General features: G+C 45.7%; 1 protein-coding gene across 2 annotated transcripts in view; it reads left to right on the forward strand.

The window, feature by feature from the left end:
- Nucleotides 1-2389: 2389 nt before the first annotated feature.
- Nucleotides 2390-23812, forward strand: part of LOC137304209 (tetraspanin-5-like) — a 51194-nt gene continuing 29771 nt past the window's right edge. Inside the window, exon 1 of one of the 2 annotated variants that reach the window (XM_067972773.1) lies at nucleotides 2390-2818. In XM_067972773.1, the coding sequence (XP_067828874.1) occupies nucleotides 2738-2818 (81 nt within the window). In that variant the 5' untranslated portion in view covers nucleotides 2390-2737. The remainder of the gene's footprint in view (nucleotides 2819-23812) is intronic. The other variant, XM_067972772.1, reaches the window with a different exon arrangement.

Genomic DNA, 23812 nt, shown 5'->3' on the forward strand with positions numbered 1-23812 from the left:
AACAGACATTAAACTAATAGGCCTATAATTTCCTAGTTTATCTCTCTTACCCTTCTTTAATAGTGGAGTGACATTGGCAATTTTCCAATCCAAGGGGACAATTCCTGAATGGAGAATTTTGGAAGATGATGACTAGACCACCTAAAATGTCCTCACCTATTTCTTTTAATACCCTGGGGTGGAAACCATCAGGTCCTGGAGACTTGTCTATCCTTAGTCTCATTATTTTCTCCATTACCATTTTTTAAACTTATTTTAAATCTAGTTAGTTCCTCCCCTTGATTTACTTTTAGTTTTACTTAAATCTGTGGCACTTTGACCAGAAACTTAACTGGACCAGCCATATAAATACTGTGGCTACCAGAGCAGGTCAGAGGCTGGGTATTCTGCGGTGAGTGACTCACCTCCTGACTCCCCAAAGCCTTTCCACCATCTACAAGGCACAAGCCAGGAGTGTGATGGAATACTCTCCACTTGCCTGGATGAGTGCAGCTCCAACAACACTCAAGAAGCTCGACGCAATCCAAGATAAAGCAGCCCGCTTGATTGGCACCCCATCCACCACCCTAAACATTCACTCCCTTCACCACCGGCACACTGTGGCTGCAGTGTGTACCATCCACAGGATGCACTGCAGCAACTCGCCAAGGCTCCTTCGACAGCACCTCCCAAACCCGCGACCTCTACCACCTAGAAGGACAAGAGCAGCAGGTACATGGGAACAACACCACCTGCACGTTCCCCTCCAAGTCACACACCATCCCGACTTGGAAATATATCGCCGTTCCTTCATTGTCGCTGCGTCAAAATCCTGGAACTCCCTTCCTAACAGCACTGTGGGAGCAAGAAGACGGCTCACCACCACCTTCTCAAGGGCAATTAGGGATGGGCAATAAATGCTGGCCTTGCCAGCCATGCCCACATCCCATGAATGAATAAAAAAAACTTTATCCTCATCCTCCATTGTGAAGACTATCATAGACTGGCTACAGCACAGAAGGAGGCCATTCGGTCCATCGAGCCCGTGCCGGCTCTTTGTAAGAGCAATCGAGTTAGTTCCATTCCCTCGCTCTTTCCCTGCAGTCCTGCAAATTTTTTCACTTCAAGTATTTATCCAATTCCTTTTTGAAAGCCACGATTGAATCAGCTTCCACCACCCTTTCAGGCAGTGCATTCCAGATCATAACCACTCGCTGCGTAAAAAGGTTTTTCCTCATGTCGCGTTTGTTTCTTTTGCCAATCACCTTAAATCTGTGTCCTCTGGTTCTTGACCCTTCCACCAATGGGAACAGTTTCTCTTCATTTACTCTATTTAAACCCTTCATGATTTTGAACACCTCTATCAAATCTCCTCTCAACCTTCTCTGTTCTAAGGAGAACAACCCCAGCTTCTCCAGTCTATCCACGTAACTGAAGTCCCTCATCCCTGGAATCATTCTAATAAATCTTTTCTGCTCCCTCTCTAAGGCCTTCACATCCTTCCTGAAGTGTGGTGCCCAGAATTGAACACAAAACTCCTGTTGTGGTCAAACCAGTATTTTATAAAGGTTCAACATAACTTCCTTGCTTTTGTACTCTATGCCTCTATTTATAAAGCCTAGGATCCCGTATGCTTTTTAAACCGCTTTCTCAACCTGTCCTGCCACCTTCAAAGATTTGTGCACATATACCCCCAGGTCTCTCTGTTCCTGCACACCATTTAGAATTGTTCCTTTTAGTTTATATTGTCTCTCCTCATTCTCCCTGTCAAAATGTATCACTTTGCACTTTTCTGCATTAAATTTCATCTGCCATGTGTCCGCCCATTCCACCAGCCTGTCTGTATCCTCTTGAAGTCTATCACTATCCTCCTCACTGTTCACTACACTTCCAAGTTTTGTGTCATCCGCAAATTTGGAAATTGTGCCCCGTACACCCAAGACCAAGTCATTAATATCTATCGAGAAAAGCAGTGGTCCCAGCACTGACCCCTGGGGAACACTGTACACCTCCCTCCGGTCTGAAAAACAACCGTTCACCACTGCTCTCTGTTTCCTGTAATGTCACTTTGTATCCATGCTGCCACTGCCCCTTTTATTCCATTGGGTTCCAATTTTGCTGACAAGCCGATTATGTCAAACGCCTTATGAAACTCCATCTACACAACACCAACAGCACTGCCCTCATCGACCCTCTCTGTTACCTCATTAAAACACTCGAGCAAGTTGGTTAAACACGATTTGCCTTTAACAAATCCATGCTGGCTTTCCCATATCAATCCAGACTTGTTGAAATGACTGTTTTGAAGGTCTAATCTTTCCATTTCTCTCTCTATTGTTTCTCTGTTTATTTCTCTGGTTTCCTGTCTCTAGTTCCGGGTCTCTGTGAGGCGGATCCGACTTTGCTCGTTTCCTGCACCGCCTTAAAATGAAGCGCTGCTTTTAACCGAGTGTCTGTGGGACTGGGAGCCGGGGAGAGGCGGGGACCCCGGGACTGGGAGCCGGGCTGTGAGTGTGGAGAGGCGGGGACCCCGGGACTGGGAGCCGGGCTGTGGGTGTGGAGAGGCGGGGACCCCGGGACTGGGAGCCGGGGAGAGGCGGGGACCCCGGGACTGGGAGCCGGGGAGAGGCGGGGACCCCGGGACTGGGAGCCGGGCTGTGGGTGTGGAGAGGCGGGGACCCCGGGACTGGGAGCCGGGGAGAGGCGGGGACCCGGGAGTCGGGTTTGCTGCATCGCCAGAGGGACGTGGATACTCGAGATGCCTCATTACAAGTACCAGGGGGCACAAGTCAGCTGCCTCTTCAAATATATCCTGTTCGTCCTCAACATCATCTTCTGGGTAAGTCAGTGTGGGTGGTGTGTTTTTATGTTTGTGGGGGTGAAGGGGGGGTGTTTGTGGGTCAGGGGGGTGTTTGTGGGGGTGAAGGGGGGTGTTTGTGGGGGTGAAGGGGGGGTGTTTGTGGGTCAGGGGGGTGTTTGTGGGGGTGAAGGGGGGGTGTTTGTGGGGGTGAAGGGGGGGTGTTTGTGGGGGTGAAGGGGGGGTGTTTGTGGGTCAGGGGGTTGTTTGTGGGGGTGTTTTGGGGGGTTGCTGTAACATCACATTCTGAGGAAATGTTGAAAAGCCTTGTAATGTAACTGGACTGGCAGAAAGCTCTGGTTAAGGTTCCACATGAAAGGCTGCCATACAAAATTAAGGCATTGGATGTTGTGGGTGAAGCTTGGACTTGGAGAAGGGATTGGTGAAAGTGGAGAAGCAGTGAGTAGTCGGGGGATAAAGTACCAGAGATATGAGCAAAACTAAAAATAAATCAAAGGGAGGAACTTACTAGATTTCATATAAGTAAAAGAATGGTAATAGATTAAATAATGAGACTAATGTGACAAATCTCCAGGGCCTGATGGTTCCCACCCCAGGGTATTAAAAGAAGTAGGTGAGGAAATTGTCGATGCTTTAGTCATCATCTTCCAAAACTCTCTCGATTCAGGAATTATCTTGTTGGATTGAAAATGACCAATGTCACTCTTATGAAGGGTGGGAGAGATAAACTAGGAAATGATGGGCCTCTTAGTCTAATGTCTGTTGTGGGGAAATTACTAGAATCTGTTATTAGGGACAGAGTGACTGAGCATTCGGATAAACATGAGCTGATCAGAGAGAGTCAGTGTGGATTTGTAAAGGGTGAGTCGTATCTAATGAACCTCATTGATTTTTTTGAGGCGGTAACTAATGTGGTAGATAAGGGAGTGTCTATGGATGTTATTTATATGGACTCCCAGAAGACATTCGATAAGGTTCCACAGAAGAGACTGTTACCAAAAATGAGAGCACATGGAATTAGAGGAAATCTATTGGCTTGGATAGGGAATTGGTTCAAAGGTAGCAGACAGAGAGTAGGGATAATGGGAATGTACTCCAATTGGCAGGATGTGACTAGTGGAGACCCCCAGGGATCTGTACTGGAGCCTCAGCTTTTCACTGTATTTATAAATGACTTGGATGAAGGAATAGAGAGCTGTGTATCTAAGTTTGCTGATGACACTAAGTTAGGAGGCACAGTAAATAGTGTAGATGGAGCAGAAAGTTGCAAAGGGACTTTGATAGATTAAGTGAGTGGGCAAAACTGTGGCAGATGGAGTTCAATGTGGGGAAGTGTGAGGTCATCCACTTTGGACCTAAGAAAGATCAGAGTATTTTCTAAATGGTGAGAAGCCAGGAACTGTGGGAGAGCAGAGAGATTTAGGGGTCCAAAGTACAGGAATCGCTCATAGGTACAAAAAATAATTAAATAGGCTAATAGAATGTTGGCCTTTATCTCGAGGGCTGAAATACAAAGGGGTGGAAGTTATGTTACAGTTATATAAAGCTCTGGTTAGACCCCATCTGGAGACTGTGTTCAGTTCTGGGCACCGCACCTCAGGAAGGATATATTGGCCTTGGAGGGGGTGCAGCACAGATTCACCAGAATGATACTGGGGCTAAAAGGGTTAAATTATGAGGACGGGTTGCATAGACGAGGCTTGTATTCCCTTGAACATAGAAGATTAAGGGGTGATCTAATTGAGTTGTTTAAGGTGATTAAAAGATTTGTACGGTGGATAGAGAGAAACTATTTCCTTTGGTGGGAGAGTCCGGAACAAGGGGGCATAACCTTAAAATTAGAGCCTGGCCGTTCAGGGGTGATGTCAGGAAACACTTCTTCACACAAAGGGGAGTGGAAATCTGGAACTCTCTCCCCCACCCCCAAAAAAGCTGAGGTTGGTAGATTTTTGTTAGGCAAGGGTATTAAGGGTTACGGAACTAAGGCGGGGAGATGGAGTTAAGATACTGGTCACCCCTTACCCCAGACACGTTAAAAAAAAACAATTTTTTTCAAGTATTTATTCACTTCTCTTCAATTTTATTATGGATTCTGTTTCCACCACTGTTTCTGATCGAACATTCCATATCCTACAATTCCCTGTCAAAACAAAATTCTCCTAATCTCTCCCTTCATTCTTTTAGTCATAATCTTCGATTTATTCCCTCCTGTTACTGACTCACCAAGAGTGGAAATAGTTTTTCCCGATTTACCTTGCCAAACCCTTTATAATTTTTAACACTTTTAGCAGATCTCATCTTAATGTTTGTTCTAATCAAAAGAGCCCATTTTCTCAAGGCTCTCCTTGTAACTGAAGCTTCACGTCCCCGGGATAGTGTAATCAGTGGGTCACACTCTCTCCTCGGAATCAGAAGGTCATGGGTTCAAGTCCCACTCCAGAGACTTGAGCACAAAATCCAGGCTGACACTGCAGGGCAGGACTGAGGGAGTGCTGCACTGTCAGAGGGTCAGGACTGAGGGAGCACTGCACTGTCGGAGGGGCAGTACTGAGGGAGCGCTGCACTGTTGGAGGGGCAGGACTGAGGGAGCACTGCACTGTCGGAGGGGCAGTACTGAGGGAGCGCTGCACTGTTGGAGGGGCAGGACTGAGGGAGCACTGCACTGTCAGAGGGGCAGTACTGAGGGAGCGCTGCACTGTCGGAGGGTCAGGACTGAGGGAGCACTGCACTGTCGGAGGGTCAGGACTGAGGGAGCACTGCACTGTCGGAGGGGCAGGACTGAGGGAGCGCTGCACTGTCGGCGGGGCAGGACCGAGGGAGCGCTGCACTGTCGGAGGGGCAGGACTGAGGGAGCACTGCACTGTCAGAGGGGCAGTACTGAGGGAGCGCTGCACTGTCGGAGGGTCAGGACTGAGGGAGCACTGCACTGTCGGAGGGTCAGGACTGAGGGAGCACTGCACTGTCGGAGGGTCAGTACTGAGGGAGTGCTGCACTGTCGGAGGGTCAGCACTGAGGGAGCGCTGCACTGTCGGAGGGGCAGGACGGAGGGGGCGCTGCACTGTCGGAGGGGCAGTATTTCGGATGAGACATTAAACTGAGGCCCTACGTGTCTCTTCGGGAGGCACTATTTGGAAGCAGAGCAGGGGAGTTCTCCCCGTTGTCCTGGCCAATATTTATCCCTCAACCAACATCACTGAAACAGATTGTTTAGTCATTATGACGTTGCTGTTTGTGGGATCTTGCTGTGCACACATTGGCTGCCGGGTTTCCTACATTACAACAGTGACTATACTTGAAATACTTAATTGGCTGTAAAATGCTTTGGGACATCCTGAGGTCATGAAAGGTGCTAAATAAATGCAAGCCTTTCTATCTTTTAGTGACAGTTCTGCATGCTCTCCATGGCCTTGTCATCCTTCCTCAAGATACTGAGGACTGTTTGCCCCTGTTGCCTGTTAGTGTTTTGTAGATATCACGTGGGGAACCTGCGATCTCAGGGTTCGTCATTCTGATGTGCAGGTCTCATTACAGTCAGTGGAGTCAGTCATCACGGTCAGTAACATCACTGGGGGTCCCTGAGAAACCCACTGGGATCAGAAACGGGACCTGCTTTTGTAAATCCTGTGTATATTTATGCAGATGGATGTATATTTGTTTTCAATAAATGATGGAGCGATACTTGGAGTAAGAGTACATGGGACTTGATCAGGAAGTGAAAAGCAGGCTGTTGAATGGAGTGGGGAGAGTGAGGCACAGTTCTGGGTGCTGAGAACTATCATGGCACCTGTGATTTCCACTTGGTTTCAGCTCACTGCTGGTTTGTGAATTTTATCTATCCTCTCCCAGCAATCAGAAAATAGCAGCTCAGTTACATCCTGGGGCTGTGTCAATTTGTAGGCTGATTTTAAAAGGACTGGATTATCTGCTCCAACAGGTTTGGTAATGGCATTGACGAGTGTCAAAATCGGCAGCTAAACACTACTTGTAAAAGTATTCTTTTTAAAATATTGTCCCCTCCCCCTGAAGGTGCTGATACTTGCTCGACTGTAGAGCCATAGGTGGCACCACCTCCCCTTGACATTCAACGGCATTACCATCACCGAATCCCCCACCATCAACATCCTGGGGGTCGCCATTGACCGGAAACTAAACTGGACCAGCCATATAAATACTGTGGCTACAAGAGCAGGTCAGAGGCTGGGTATTCTGTGGCGAGTGACTCACCTCCTGACTCCCCAAAGCCTTTCCACCATCTACAAGGCACAAATCAGGAGTGTGATGGAATACTCTCCACTTACCTGGATGAGTGCAGCTCCAACAACACTCAAGAAGCTCAACGCCATCCAGGACAAAGCAGCCCACTTGATTGGCACCCCATCCACCACCCTAAACATTCACTCCCTTCACCACCGGCGCACCGTGGCTGCAGTGTGTACCATCCACAGGATGCACTGCAGCAACTCGCCAAGGCTTCTTCGACAGCACCTCCCAAACCCGCGACCTCTACCACCTAGAAGGACAAGGGCAGCAGGCGCATGGGAACAACACCACCTGCACGTTCCCCTCCAAGTCACACACCGTCCCGACTTGGAAATATATCACCGTTCCTTCATCGTCGCTGGGTCAAAATCCTGGAACTCCCTTCCGAACAGCACTGTGGGAGAACCTTCACCACACGGACTGCAGCAGTTCAAGAAGGCGGCTCACCACCACCTTCTCATGGGCAATAGATGCCAGCAACGCCCACATCCCATGAACGAATAATATTTTAAAAAATCTCCAGTATCTCACCGACATTCAGTGACTATTGGTTGTGATGCTCTCCACAGTCCAAGACCAGTCCTGCAATCCAACAGGTGCAATTTGCAGCAGGAATCACTGGGTCACAATCGGGACAAATCCTGGATAACAGCATGGACCCTGCCTGGACCTCCCTTGCTGGTTCACTGATTCCACTTCCTGTGCGGAAGGCCTGATATTCGTAATTCATCCTTTCAACTTGCTCCAATTACCAGTAACAGCCCTGTACCCATCGCCCCCCCCCCTCACCAACACAGTGATACACCTGTAGCCATTGTTTCCACCCCCCCCCCCCCCCCCCCAGTGACGCACCTGTACCCATCGCCATCACCACCCCTGCCCCCCAATGATGACAATGACAACTTGCATTTATATAGCGCCTTTAACATAGTAAAATGTCGCAAGGTGCTTCACAGGAGCGATTTTCAAACAAAATTTGACTCCGAGCCACATGAGATATTAGGACAGGTGACCAAAAGCTTGGTCAAAGAGGTAGGTTTTAAGAAGCATCTTGAAGGAGGAGAGAGATGTTTAGGGAGGGAAGGCGGAGAGGTTTAGGGAGGGAATTTCAGAGCTTGGGGCCTAGGCAGCTGAAGGCACGGCCGCAAATGGTGGAGCGATTAAAATCAGGGATGCGCAAGAGGCAAGAATTGGAGGAGTGCTGAGACCTCAGGGTGGTAGGTCTGGAGGAGGTCATAGAGATAGGGAGGGGCGAGGCCATGGAGGGATTTGAAAACAAGGATGAGAATTTTAAAAATCGAGGCATTTCTGATCCCAGAGCCAATGTAGGTCAGCGCGCACAGGGGTGATGGGTGAACGGGACTTGATGCAAGTTAGGATATGGGCAGCAGAGTTTTGGATGAGCTCAAGCTACAGTAAGAGACCTGTACCCGTCACCTTCGGGTATTATCCAGACTCAGACACAGGAACGTGAGGGGACCAGGACGTAGCATTGGGTGCACACGTTTTTGAACTTCGTACCTGTTAGTGAGGAACGAACTTGGGGAAGACAGAAGATGATTGTGCCCATGACCTCTGACCCCACTGCCTGCCCTGTGTGAGTGACACAAGAGACCCCTTTCCCCAGATGCCCCGCCCTCCAGTGGGTTGAAACCCCACAGTGTGATGCCAGTACCAACCTTGGGTGGTGAAGTTCCCGGGGCTGCTGTTGTATCGGTGCCTTAGCCCAGATAAAATGAACAAGTTGATACCTTTCTTGAAATGGCAGGCAAAAGAATTTTGCATGGATGAATTATTGTTTGTATAAGGGAGCAATGCCACGGGAGGTTCAGTGATGCCACTTCAATGCCCTTGTTTTGAACTATTCTACATAAACCAATTCCCAGGATATTGATTGAGCCAGGGTGAAGTGTGGTAATACCGTGAACCACATACAGACATATCTAGTGTATTTGACCAGTGACTTTAGTACCAATGTAAGATTTGGCCAATACGCGCATAGATAGGTAGAAATGACTTGGTGATTCTATGTGTTGTCGGTATGCATATTCTGCTTTCAGCTTCGGGCGAACACTGTCACTGCTGGATTCAACTGAAGAATTGGGTAGCAGGCTAATGGGATTTTGCTCAGTTTTCAGGATTGGAATAGGCGACTCCCTTACGTTCAGTTTATGTTCTCTATGGCACTGGCAGGATGTCTGATGGTGGCAGCAGGTATCGGCTAGCTGCAATATTGAACAGTTCTGTCTTCCTTTGGTTGCAGTCTGGAGTAATCCTGGGATGGGTTGTTGTACACGGCCGTCTGTCCTTGTTCCTCTGGTCACCTTCTTCCCTTCACTGTTACGCCCGCCTCTCTTTTCCCCCCCCCCCCCTCCCTGCCGATTGCACCTATCCCCAAGAGGGAAGGAGGTGAAAAGCAATATGTACCGAGCCAAGTTGATTTAGTGCGTTAAGCAGGAAGTGTCACGTGACTCTTTATTTCCTGTGGCGCATTGTGTGAGAAGCAGGGCAGGAAGTTCTCAAGTTTAGAAATTAACCTCCCTACTTTGTGCTTTGTACCCAGGGCAGCTGGAGATTCCAGTGATGCTGGCTGCATTACGATCTCATTCCACGTTCTGACCTCCTAAGAACATAAGAAATAGAAACAGGAGTAGGCCAAATGGCCCCTCGCGCCTGCTCCGCCATTCAGTAAGATCATGGCTGATCTTCGACCTCAACTCCACTTTCCTGCCTCATATCCCTTGATTCCCATAGTGTCCAAAAATCCATCGATCTCAGTCTTGAATATACTCAACGATCATCCACAGCCCTCTGGGGTAGAGAATTCCAAAGATTCACAACCCACTGAGTGAAGAAACTTTTCCTCATCTCAGTGTTAAATGGCCGACCCCATATCCTGAGACTATGCCCCCTAGTTCTAGACTCTCCAGCCAGGGGAAACAATCTCTCAGCACCTACCGTGTCAAGCCCGCCAAGAATATTATATGTTTCAATGAGATCGCCTCTCATTCTTCTAAACTCCAGAGAGTACAGGCCCATTCTACTCAGTCTCTCCTCATAGGACAACCCTCTCATCCCAGGACCTCCTGATTATTTACTATGAAATTTATGATGACAGAGGTGAGGGATGTTACTATTTCAGACACCAAGTATCAAGCACTCCAGGGTCAGGTTAGATTCAAAGCAAACGTCCCTTTACTCTGCCCCAGCGACATGTCCCAATCTCAGAAGGCTGCATCAATATGACATTATTCTGCTTCTTCCATCAGCCATTCTGTGGCCTCTGATTGAAACTATAATTAGCATTGAAAGAGGATCATCAGGAGAAGCACAATGATGATAAGTTAGCATGGATCCGTGGGGTTAGATCTTACTTTAAAAAAAACCACAATGATAAAATGTTCATTTGGTTGATCTTTCTTGGCGTGGCACGTGGGAGTCGTGACTAAGTGGGGCTAGAGGGTGGAGGATAATGAGACCGGGGCGGGGGAATGACGGGAACACAGATGTAACTCAGCCTCTTTTTTTAAAGTCCTACCTTCTGTCCTTATTTCTATATAAAACTAAATGGAGGGGAAGAGTGGAGACCAAAATTGAGATGCTGCAGCCCCACCACTGGTGGAATTGCACTGACAAGTTTACATAGGCAGGTTTCATTGTAAATGTGCACGTATGAATTTATAATGGGAAAAATTGATAGCAGGAAATGAGGTTCTGTAAACAGGACGTGTGCAGAGATGTAAGATTGTTGATATTACTAGACAATCTCGCATGGGGTTGCACAGAGAATATGGTCTCTCCAGACTGTCTTTGTGTTACTCTTTCTCTCTCTCTCTCTCTCTCTCTCCTCTTTCAAAATGACGCTGGTCTTAAAGGGTTAAATTATGAGACTAGGTTGCATGAATCTGGCTTGTATTCCTTTGAATTTAGAAAGTTGAGTGGTGATAATTGAGGTATTTAAATTGATAGAGTGATTCACTGGAAGCTATGGAAGCTACATCATTAAATAAATTTAAAACAGAAATAGACAGTTTCCTAGAAGTAAAGGGAATTAGGGGTTACGGGGAGCGGGCAGGAAATTGGACATGAATTTAGATTTGAGGTTAGGATCAGATCAGCCATGATCTTATTGAATGGCGGAGCAGGCTCGAGGGGCCGATTGGCCTACTCCTGCTCCTATTTCTTATGTTCATTAGGGTAGATAGAGAAACTATTTCCTCTGGTGGGAAGAGTCCAGAACAAGGGGACATAACCTAGGCTATTCAGGAGTGAAATCGGGAAGCACTTTTTCACACACAGGGTGGTGGAAATTTGGAACTCTTCCCCCAAAAGGCTGTGTATGCTGGGGGTCAATTGGAGCTTCTAGGACTGAGACCGATAGATTTTTTTTTTGTTGGGTGAGGGTATCAAGGGATATGGAGCAAAGGCGGGTAAATGGAGTTGAGGTACAGATCAGCCAGGATCTGATTGAATGGCGGAACAGGCCCGAGGGGCTGAATGGCTCCTGTTCCTATGTTTCCTTTCGGGTGGGAGATGTTGAGTGGTATAGCAGGGAAAAGAGCTGCCAATGGCTACATGCTGCATTTACATTGAACGTCCAGCACAGAAACAGGCCATTCGGCCCAACTGGTCTATGCCGGTGTTTATGCTCCACACGAGCCTCCTCCCTCCCCTATCATCATATCCTCCTATTCCTTTCTCTGTCATGTGTTTATCTGGCTTCCCCTGAAATGTACCTGTGCTTTAGCTGAGCTGGGAGTGGCTGCTGTAAACACTGGGTCCTGAAAGTAGAAAAGCATTCCATTCCCATGCAGATATCTTAAACTGTCATAAACAAAAAAAGTTCACCAAAGAAAGATTTTTTTTTGAACAAGCTGCAGCCAACAGAAAATTTGATCCATTTTTGTCAAACTGTTCACTTCTAGGTACTAAATTACTGACCATGTGACCTGCTTTACTAACTTCCAAAACACCTCCCAGAAAGAGACCGAAGACCAACACAGGAGGGGAGATCAGCGAACAGCAACCTCCCAATCCCACCGAGCAGCATCATTATTCAATGTAGGCGGCAGGGGTCTTAACCAAGTCTAAACAAATGGCTTCAACTCTTCAGTACATACTCTTATCAGCTTACACACAGCCATGGGAACAAACCTAACTACCAATGTGCTCGTCCCAAAGAGCTGTGATATCAAAGTACACAATGATGTCACAAAATACACATCTGTATGTAAACCCTTGAAAACTTAAATGAAGTGTTGGGGGGCTGGGGTGAGACCGGCCCGGTGAAGGGGAGGGGGAGGTGAGACCGGCCGGGGGAGTGGGAGGGGGAGGGGTGGGGGGGTGAGTCCGGCCCGGTGATGGTGGGGTGGGGTGGGGGGAGTCCAGTTTTTGGTGTTGAGTGAATCTTCTCAGGCCGCAGCTGGAGACGGTGAAAAGGGATCCCGTGCTCACTGAGTTATTTGCTGAGAACGTGTGTGAAAACAGCAGGGTTCCAGCATCAGATTCAAAGGAATCTGAAGAAAAGTTTGTTTTTAAGTTCACTTCCTTTATTCCAAGGACTGACCATGACTCTTTCCTGCAGAGTATTTCCTCTCTGTGCTTGAATAAACTTTCTCTCAATACTGTTCCAATTTTGCTAACACTCGAAGGGCAGATATGTTATGATGAAGGATGGGTCTTATTTAAACAGCTCGAAGATTCTCCCTACCAATTAGAGAAAAGTCCTTTTTTTTACTCCTCCTTCCACTCGGAAGGTATTGGTTCTCGTGGCTGGCTCCCGCCGGGGCGCGGGCCCACGGGCGCTGGCTCTCATAGTTACTACAGCACAGAAACAGGCCATTCGGCCCAACTTGTCTATGCCAGCTTTTATGCTCCACACGAGCCTCCTCCCACCCCTCTTTATCTAACCCCATCAGCGTACCCTTCTATTCCTTTCTCCCTCATGTCCTTAAAGGCATCTACGCTATTTATCTCAACTACTCCATGTCGTAGGAAGTTCCACATTCTCACCACTATTTGGGTAAAGAAGATACATCTGAATTCCCTATTGAATTTATTAGTAACTATTTTATATTTAAAACCTCTAGTTTTGGACTCCCCCACAAGTGGAAACATTTTCTCTACGTCTACCCTGTCAAACCCTTTTGTGATGAGAGGTTGTTTCCACTGGCTGGAGAATCTAGAACTAGGGGGCATAGTCTCAGAATAAGGGATCGGCCATATAGGACTGAGATGAGGAGGGAGAAATTTCTTTAGAATTCTCTACCCCAGAGGGATGTGGATGTGAAGTTGAGTATATTCAAGGCTGAGATCGATAGATTTAGACACTAAGGGAATCAAGGGATATGGGGATCGGGCGGGAAAGTGGAGTTGAGGTTAAAGATCTGATTGAATGATGGAGCAGGCTCGAGGGGCCGTATGATCTGCTCCTGCTCCTATTTCTTATGTTCTTATTATCTTAAAGACCTCTATCAGGTCTGTGGAACAGTACCCCAGTGAGAGTCAGTGTCTATGAGCCTTCTAGAGAAAAGAATCCCAGCCTGATAAGTATATCCTCTCCGTTCTGGTAACATCCTTGTGAATCATTTTTGCACCTTCTCCAGTGCCTCTATATCCTTTTTATAATACGGAGACCAGAACTGTGCACAGTACTCCAAGTGTGGTCTAACCAAGGTTCTAACATAACTCGTCTGCTTTTCAATTCGATCCCTTTAAAAATGAACCCCAGTGCTTGGTTTGCTTTTTTTATGGCCTTATTAACCTGCATCACTACTTTGTGATTTGTGTATCTGTACCCCCAGATCCCTTTTGAGTCTCTAGCCCATTTAGACTCTTATTATCTAAGTAGTATGTGGCCCCCTCATTCTTCTTACCAAAATGCACCACCTCGTACTTATCTATATTAAAATTAATTTTTCATTTGCCATTTACACGCCCATTCTGCAAGTTTATTAATATCTTCCTGTATTTTGTCGCGTTCTTCCTTTTCCATTAACTACACCTCCGAATTCGGTGTCGTCCGCAAATTTTGAGATTGTATTTCCAATTTGAAACCATTAATGTAAATTGTGAACAACAGTGGTCCCAGCACCGATCCCTGTGGAACACCACTTCCCATCTTTTGCCAGTCTGAGTAACTACCTTTAACCCCTACTTTCTGTTTTGTAGCCAACTTGCTATCCATTCTGCTACCTGTCCCCTGACTCCACATGCTCTAACCTTAGTCATGAGTGTACAATGTGGTACCATTATCGAAGGCCTTTTGAAAATCCAAATATATTACATCTACTACATTACCCTTGTCTACTCTTTCTTTTACATCTTCAAGGAATTCAATAAGGTCGGTCAAGCATGTCTTTCCTTTCTGAAATCCGTGCTGACTTTTCTTTATTATATTTTCGATTTCTAGATTTTTTTTAATTACACCTTTGAGTAAAGATTCCATTATCTTTCCTATCACCAACGTTAATCTAATTGGTCTAGAGTTCCCTGGACTTGTTCTATCTCCTTTTTAATTACAGGAATCACATTACCTGTTCACCAGTCCTCTGGCACTATTCCCTTTTCTAATGAATTTTTATATATATGTAATTGTGCCTCTGCTATCTCTTCCCTAACTTCTTTTAATATGCACGGATACATTCCATCCTGGGGTTTTATCCTCTCTAAATTTGATTAGTTTATCAATTATCTCCCCCCCCCCCCCCCCCCCTTTCCATCTTAAATATCTTTATATCTTTTTTGAGCTCTTCTTCTAATCTCATGCCCACCTTGTCAGTCTCCCTGGTAAATACTGAGACAAAGTCATTATTTAATATTTCTGCCATTTCACTGTCATTACCTGTGAGTTTATCGTGTGGATCCCTTAGTGGCCCTATCCCTATCCTGATTTGTCTTTCAATATTTGTGTCTGTAGAATACTTTACTATTTTTATATTCCTTGATAATTTAGTTTCATAATGCCTCTTTGCTTTCCTAATTTTTTTTAACTTCTTTCCTAGCCTTTTGTCATCCTCTCCTTTTTATTGTCTATGTATTTAGTGTATGCCTTTTTCTTTAATTTCAATTTTACCCTTATCTTAGAATCATAGAATGGTTACAGGATAGAAGGAGGTCATTTGGCCCATCAAGCCCATGCCGGCTCTTTGTAAGAGCAATCCAGTTATTCCCATTCCCCCACTCTTTCCCTGTAGCCCTGCAAATTTTTTCCCATGAAGTATTTATCCAATTCCTTTTTGAAAGCCACAATTGAATCTGCTTCCACCACCCTTTTAGGCAGCGCATTCCAGATCATAACCACTCGCTGCGTAAAAACGTTTTTCCTCATGTCGCCTTTGGTACTTTTTCCAATCACCTTAAATCTGTGTCCTCTGGTCCGCGACCCTTCCACCAATGGGGACAGTTTCTCTTTATTTACGTTATCTAAACCCTTCATGATTTTGAACACCTCTATCAAATCTCCTTTCAACCTTCTCTGTTCCAAGGAGAACAACTCCAGCTTCTCCAGTCGATCCACATAACTGAAGTCCCTCATCCCTGGAATCATTCTAGTAAATCTGTTCTGCACCCTCTCTAAGGCCTTCACATCCTTCCTAATCCACATCTCTTTATCCATCCATGGAGTTTCATTATTGGCTAGTTTGTTCTTGCTTTTTAGAGGAATATATTTCTCCTGAATGCTATTGATCTCTGTTTTAAATATTTCCCACTGCTGTTCTATCTCTTTGTCAATTTTTTTTTCCAGTTTATTTTCCCTAGTTCTAGTCTCATCCCCTCAAAATTAACTTTTTTCCAATCTATTACTTTGGTCTTTCTTTCTCAATCATTATTTTAAACCTTATTATGTGATCGCTATTACCTAGATGTTCCCCTATACTTACTTCTCTTATCTGCTCTGGTTCATTTCCCATTACTAGATCCAGAAGTGGTTCCTCTCTTGCTGGGCTTCTTATGTGCTGGATAAGAAAGGAGTAAAAACTCCATTCCCCATTCCCCTTTCCTTACCCCTTCTTGCCAGTTTATTTGGGGGTGGTTGAAATCTCCCATGATTATTATTCGATGTCTTTTACCCATTTCATAGATTTGCCCACATATTTCATCCTCCAGATCCCTCCCACTATTAGGTGGTCTGTAGAATATGCTTTTTATATGCTGTTAATAACGTGATCGATCCCTTCTTATCCTTTGTCTCAATCCAAATGGATTCTGTGTCTATCTAAATATTACTTATGTCCCTTTTTTCTACTTCCATTATATTATCTCTAATTAGTACAGTTACTCCACCCCCTTCCTTCCCTATCCTTTCTAAATACAATATTTCACTGCCAGTCCTGTTCTTTACGTAGCCATGTTTCAGTTATCCTTACTACACCTGGCTCCTCACCACAGATTATTGCCTCCCGTTCTCTCAATTTTTGTTTCAGATGCTGTGCACATTGCTGTACAGGCAATTTAATTTGTTTTTATTAATTGTTCCACTCAGTTTATTTTTGTCATTTTGTACTCATGTTCTATAACTGTATTTGTTCTCTGACCATTTATGTTTCCCTTGTTCTTTACCTTGGGCTGACCTTTATTACCATCTCCTATTTCTTTTATCTTCAGGCTTATGTTATTTTCACCAGATCCCTCCCCCCCCCCCCCCCCCCCATCTTAAAGTCCTATCGACTGCCCTATTTATCCTTTCCGCTCGGACTCTGGTCCCATTCCGGTTCAGGTGGAGCCTGTCCCAGGGGTACAGCTCCTTCCTGTCCCAGTACTGGTGCCAGTGTCCCATGAAATGGAACCTCTCTTTCCCACATCAGTCTCACAGCCACACATTCACCTTCCTGATCCGTCTATCCCGATACCAATTAGCATGTGGCTCTGGAAGTAATCCCGAGATTACCACCCCTGAGGTCCTGCTTTTTAATTCAGTTCCTAACTTCTGATAATCCCTTAGCAGGACCCCCCCTCCCTTTTCTTCACTATGTCATTGGTCCCGATATGGACCACAACAACTGGATCCTCCCCCTCCCTTTCCAAGTTCTTCTCAAGTTGCACCAAGAAATTCTTTTACCTTTGCACCAGGTAGGCAACACGCCCTCCTGGACCCTCGATCGCGACTGCAGAGGACGCTATCTATCCCCCTAATTATCGAATCCCCTAGGACTACAACCTTTCTATTCTGCTCTTTCCCCCCCTATCCCTTCTTGGACTGCCTCCTGCTCCATGGTGCCACGGTTAGCATTCTGGCTGTCCATCCTGCAGCCTGCATCCTTATCCAACCAGGGATCAGGCTATTTTAGATCTGGCCTTGAGAAATGAAACCGGGTTAATTAGTAATCTCACAGTAAAGGATCCTCTGGGGAAGAGTCATCATAATATGATAGAATTTCACATTGAGTTTGAGAGTGATATACTTAAGTCCGAAACTAGAGACTTAAACTTAAATAAAGCCAATTACATATGTATAAGGGGCGAGTTGGGAAATTAGATTAAAAGCTATGACGGTAGATAAACAATGGCAGACATTTAAAGAATTATTTCATAATTCTCAATGAATATACATTCCATTGAGAAATAAAAATTCCACAGGAAAAGCGATCCATCCATGGCTAACTAAAGAAGTTAAGGATAGTATTAGATTAAAAGAAGAGGCTTATAATGTTGTGAAGAATAATAGTAAGCCTGAGGATTGGGAGAGTTTCAGAAACCTGCAAAGGATAAGCAAAAAATTGATAAGGGAGAAAATAGAATATGAGAGTAAACTCGCAAGAAATATAAAAACAGATTGGAAGAGTTTCTACAAGTTTGTAAAAAGGAAGAGATTAGTGAAAGTAAACATTGGTCCCCTGGAGGCTGAGACAGGGGAAATTATAATGGGGAATCAGGAAATGGCAGAGACATTAAACAAATATTTTGTATCTGTCTTCGCAGTAGAAGACACAAAAAGCATACCAGAAATAGTCGGAAACCAAGGGGCTAATGAGAGTGAGGAACTTAAAGTAATTAATATCAGTCGAGGAAAAAGTAATGGAGAAATTAATGGGACTAAAAGCCAACAAATCCCCTGGACCTGATGGCCTACATCCCAGGGTTCTAAAAGAGGTGGCTGCAGAGATAGTGGATGCATTGGTTTTGATCTTCCAAAATTCCCTAGATTCTAGAACATTTTCAGTGGACTGGAAGGTAACAAATGTAACCCCGCTATTCAAGAAAGGAGGGAGAGAGAAAACAGGGAACTGCAGGCCAGTTAGCCTGACATCAGTCGGCGGGAAAATGCTGGAATCCATTATTAAGGAAATGGTAACAGGGCACCTAGAAAATCATAATATGATTAGGCAGAGTCAACACAGTTTTATGAAAGGGAAATCCTGTTTAACAAATTTATTAAAGTTCTTTGAGCATGTAACTAGCAGGGTAGATAAAGGGGAAACAGTGGGTGTAGTACACTTGGATTTCCAAAAGTCATTCGATAAGGTGCCACACAAAAGGTTGTTGCACAAGATAAGGGCTCATAGGGTTGGGGATAATATATTAGCATGGATAGAGGATTGGTTAACGGACAGAAAACAGAGTGTAGGGATAAACAGGTCATTTTCAGGTTGACAGGCTGTAACTAGTGGGGTGCCGCAAGGATCAGTGCTTGGGCCTCAGCTATTTACAATCTATATTAATGACTTAGATGAAGGGACCGAGTGTAATGCATCCAAGTTTGCTGATGATCCAAAGCGAGGTGGGAAAGCAACCTAGGGCCCCATGCCCCCCACCCCCGGGGTGGAGTTCCACGGGCGCCGACTGACTCCATGCAATTCAGTTATTTAAAAAGTACTTTGTATCGGTCTTTACTAAAAAGAAGGATATCCAAAGGAGGTGAATCCTGAGGTGGTTGAGAATGAGATGTGCGGTATTATGATGGATAAAAGGAACGTTTTAGTAAGTTAGTTAAACTAAAGGAAGACAAAAAGCCTGAGCCCAACGGGATGCATCCTACGATCCTGAAGGAGGGGATTGCTGAGGTGCTAGATTTTCTAACACAAAAGCAAAATACTGCGGAAGCTGGAAATCTGAAATAAAAACAGGAAATGCTGGAAATACTCAACAATTCAGGCAGCATCTGTGGAGCAAGAAACGGAGTTAATGTTTCAGGTCGATGTCATTTCATCTGAACGGTTCAATGAGTTCTGACGAAAGGCCTGAACTGTATTTAGGTAATGGGAAAATAGTTCAAAATAGCCAGCATGGATTTCAAAAGGAACGATTGTGCTCGATAATCTGATAAAATTCTTTGAGCAGGTAACAGACGTGGTAGATGGGGAAATGCAGTGGATGGAGTGTACATGGACTCTAGGAAAGCCTTTAACAAGGTTCCACATGGGAGATTACTAGAGAAGATTAAGGGGTATGGAATTAATGAGAGGATAGCAAGCTGGATGAAAAATTAGTTAGAAGGAAGAAAGCAGTAGGAGTTAGGGGCAGTTTCTCCGAGTGGTTGGAAGTGGGTAGTGGTGTCCCACAGTCTGGGGCCACTTCTGTTCACTGTGTACATCGATGATCTGGATATAGGTCTAGAGGGAATTGTTTCAAAACTTGTGGATGAGACCAAAATAGGAGGTATTGTTAATTCTTTAGAAGACTAAAGGAAGCTGCAAAGGGATATTAATAATAAGGTGGGGGAATGGGCTAAAATGTGGCAGATGGAATTCAATGTCAGTAAGTTGGAGGTGATGCATTTATAAATGTAAAAGCAGTAATGATACTGTGAATGAAGTCGATTCAGTGCTGGGGAAGAGCAGGGGGATAGAATAGAAAAGCCAAGAGCTAGTGATGAGATTTGTATAAAACCGTAATAGGACCTCAGTTGGAGTGCTGTGTGCAGCATTGGGCTTCAGACTATTGGAAGGATTTTGAGGCTTGAGATGGTTCAACACAGATTCACTAGGAAGCTGCCTGGAATGAGGAAATAGAAATACAAAGACTTGAAAAAGTGGGATTTTTTTTCATTAGAATAGGGCAGATTATGGGGTGATGTGATAGAAGTGTTTATAATTATGAAAGGATGGATAGAATCAGAATGTTTCCAATTGTTGAGGGTCTAGAACGAGGGGCCAAAGATACAAGATTAAATGTAAGAGATTTAGAACAGAGAGCAGGAGAAACTTCTTCACACAGAGAGAGCTGTGAGGCGTGGAATTCACTTCCAGAGTTAGTGATTGAGGCAGAAACTACATCCACCGATCCAATCCAATCCAATCCAATCTTGAATGTTGATAAAGGAGAAGGAGTTGAGGCATTTGGGAACAGGGTGGCTAAGTGTGATTCAGATTTGCTTGTGTGGAGGATAACTTGATCTGGACTGGCTGAGTTGAATGGTCTGTTTCTGGGTGTGGGTTTGAGCCTCCCTGATTTCACACTCTGTTCAGCCATCTTGCTTGCATCACGGAAGTGCCACAGTCAGAATCATTAATGACGTCCTCGATGTTTGTGACTACAGTGCATCATCTCTCTTTATCCTTGTTGCAGCCTTCTCCATGGTCCAACTGCTGATACCAATTCACCATCTCCTCTGAGACTGCTCTCTCTCCCACCCTTACCTGTCCCAACTTACCCACAATGGCTTCTCCTCCTGCACCCACACCAAGGCACACCCTGGCCTCTTCTATTCCTTGTCTAAGTGCAGGTCCTTCCACCCGTACCTTTAGTGGCAACATCTCAACCTCCCCACTGCTGCCCTCGACCCTTGCTGTGCTTGTCTGGCAGTGGCTCGTGAATCAGCCAGAACTAACTTCAGTAACACTTTGCTAACCCCAAAACCAAACTGTTTCACTCCTGCCACAAACTTTGCACCCCTCCCCCCGACTGCTTGTTCCCAATCCCTCAAAGGATTGACTTCGCAATCTGCATTTGTACTTAAAAATCCCTTCACGCCCTCTGCCCCCTCCGTCGGCCCTGTGTCCCAGCTCTCACTCTCTTCACTCTTCTGACTCCGGCCTATTTGTTGTCCTCTTCCTCCTGCACAGGCATCAGTGGCAGAGCCTTCAGCCAATAGGGGCTGTACTCTGGAATTCTCTTCCTAATTCCCGCTGTTTACTATATTTCACTCCATTGTCCATTGTTTTCAAATCCTGTCACTTTGAGAAGCCTACAATCACATCTCCTGAATGTTTTGTTTTCCTTTCTCTTAATTTGTTGTCGGGTTAAGGGCATCACTGGCAAGGCCGGCATTTATTGCCCATCCCCAGTTGCCCCTTGAGAAGGTGGTGGGGAGCCGCTTTCTTGAACCGCTGCAGTCCGTGTGGTGAAAGTTCTCCCTCAGTGCTGTTAGGAAGGGAGTTCCAGGATTTTGACCCAGTGACTATGAAGGAACGGCTGATATATTTCCAAGTCGGGATGGTGTGTGACTTGGTGGGGAAGGTGCAGGTGATGGTGTTCCCATAACATTGCTGCTCTTGTCCTTCTTGGTGGTGGAGGTTGTAAGGAAGGGAGGTGCTGTTGAGGAAGTGTTGGCGAGTTGCTGCAGTGCGTCCTGTAGATCGTACACACTGCAGCCGTGGGGTGGGGTATTAGGTCCAGTGCCAGGGGCATTGATCTTTCCTGGATAGTGTTAAGCTTCTTGTGTTTGTTGTGGCTGCACCTGTCCAGGTGACTATCCATCACTCTCCTGTCTTGAGCCCTGTAGATAGCTGAGGCTTTGAGGAGTCAGGAGGTGAGCCCCTCGTTACAGAGTACAATAAGGCTGGTCTAGCTGTGCTGGTGATGTTGATAGTGGGAGACTCTGATGGTGGTGCTGTTAAAGGTCAGGGGGAGATGGCTTGGCTCTCTTGTTCGAGATGGTGATTACCTGGCATATATGTGGCATGAATGTTACCTGCCAATTGTCAGCCCAAGTCCGGATGTTGTCCAGGTCCTGCTGTCGGCTGGTGTGGACTGTTTTATTATCAGAGGAGTTGTGAATGGAGCTGAGCACTGGAATTGTTAAACACTGGCCCTACTCCTGACCTTATGATGGAGGGAAGGTCATTGATGAAGCAGCTGGAGATGGTTGGGCCTAGGACGCTGCTGCCCTGAGAAATTCCTGGGGCTGAGATTGGCCTCCAATATCCACAACCATCTTCCTGTGTGACCAAGCTGCCGTGGGAAGTTCTGTAAGTTAAAGATGGGGACTAGGTTATTGTATCAGTAGTGACATCTGCTTTCAAACGGCCTCGCTGGTTGGGAAGAGCCATCTGTATCTGTGGAGTGTTCACCACTGGCATGTGCTGGTGTTATTAACTAGTGACTAGACGCTGGCCACAATAAATCCTGATCAGATCCCTGAGTCAGAGCCTCTCCTCGCAGCCCACAGACTTCCTGCTGGAGAGTGGCCAGAGTCATTGCAAACTCCAACTCACTATTTCGATACATGATTTCGACACCAGTTGCTGCACTGAGTGAATGACTTTGGGGTCGTCTTAAAGATAGTTTCAAACACATCCCCAGTCACTGAAAACGCGGTACAATTGCTCCACATCCGCACAACAATCAGGGCTGATCTGCACACAGTCCTGGGCAATGTGTTCTGCAACACCCAGGTGGGGAGGAAATGCAGTTTGAGTCAGTGTCTGCACAGTGCTCTGAGATGAGCCGTGTTCTGCACCCGGTCAGGGATCATAAACCACAGGCTAGGTTATCACTGCCTGCATTGTGATTAGGTATGGCCAGGTCTGGCTGAACACCTACATTGGTTTAGAATCACAAACCCTCTGCCCTGAGGCTATGATCTCTCGCACGCTGACACACACAGAAATCTAACAGGATGTGCTATTTGCCAAGTTCTGTTTTCGTCACAAGGCTCTAACTCCAGGTGATATCGATAAGGATTAAAACAACAAATTACTTTTCCCTCCTGATAACAGAAAGCACTTTGAGCCTCAGCCAACATGGGAGCAGACCCTTCCGGAAAAGGCAGAACACATTCTACAGGGACCTCTGGGAATGTGTCTAAGTGAAGCCAGACATTAGCTGTGAATAGTTTGCTTTTGCTCTTCCTGTATCCTGCTGGACCTGCGGATTGGGGACCTGCGGATTGGGGACCTGTAGCAGGGAACCCGGGAGATCTCTGCTCATTCATAAAATTGACCATTGATGAAGGATTATATTTCATGCAATTATTAGCGATCATAACAAATCTTCAAAGGCTTTTTTAAAAAAAATTTGCAAAACGTTCACAAGTATAAAAAGAGCTTCATGGTCGTGCAGTTTGTGTGTGAACTCCAACATTGTGTCTACAGAAAAAAGACAAAGAAAGAAATTGCATTTATATAGTGCCTTTCCAAACCTGGGGACGTCCCAAAGCGTTTCACAGACAATGAAGTACTTTTAAAGTGTAGTCACTGTTGTAATGTAGGAAACATAGCAAGCTCCCACAAACAGCAATGTGATAATGACCAGATAATCTGATTTTGCTTTTGTGTATTTTTTTATTCGTTCATGGGATGTGGGCGTCGCTGGCAAGGCCGGCATTTATTGCCCATCCATAGTTGCCCTTGAGAAGGTGGTGGTGAGCCGCCTTCTTGAACCGCTGCAGTCCATGTAGGAACATAGGAACATAGGAATAGGAGTAGGCCATTCAGCCCCTCGTGCCTTCTCCGCCATTTGATAAGATCATGGCTGATCTGTGATCTAACTCCGTATTTTGGCCCATATCCCTTAATACCTTTGGTTGCCAAAAAGCTATCTATCTCCGATTTAAATTTAGCAATTGAGCTAGTATCAATTGCCGTTTGCGGAAGA

This window comes from Heptranchias perlo, chromosome 36 (assembly GCF_035084215.1).
Source record: "Heptranchias perlo isolate sHepPer1 chromosome 36, sHepPer1.hap1, whole genome shotgun sequence".
In the NCBI taxonomy this organism is placed as follows: domain Eukaryota; kingdom Metazoa; phylum Chordata; class Chondrichthyes; order Hexanchiformes; family Hexanchidae; genus Heptranchias; species Heptranchias perlo.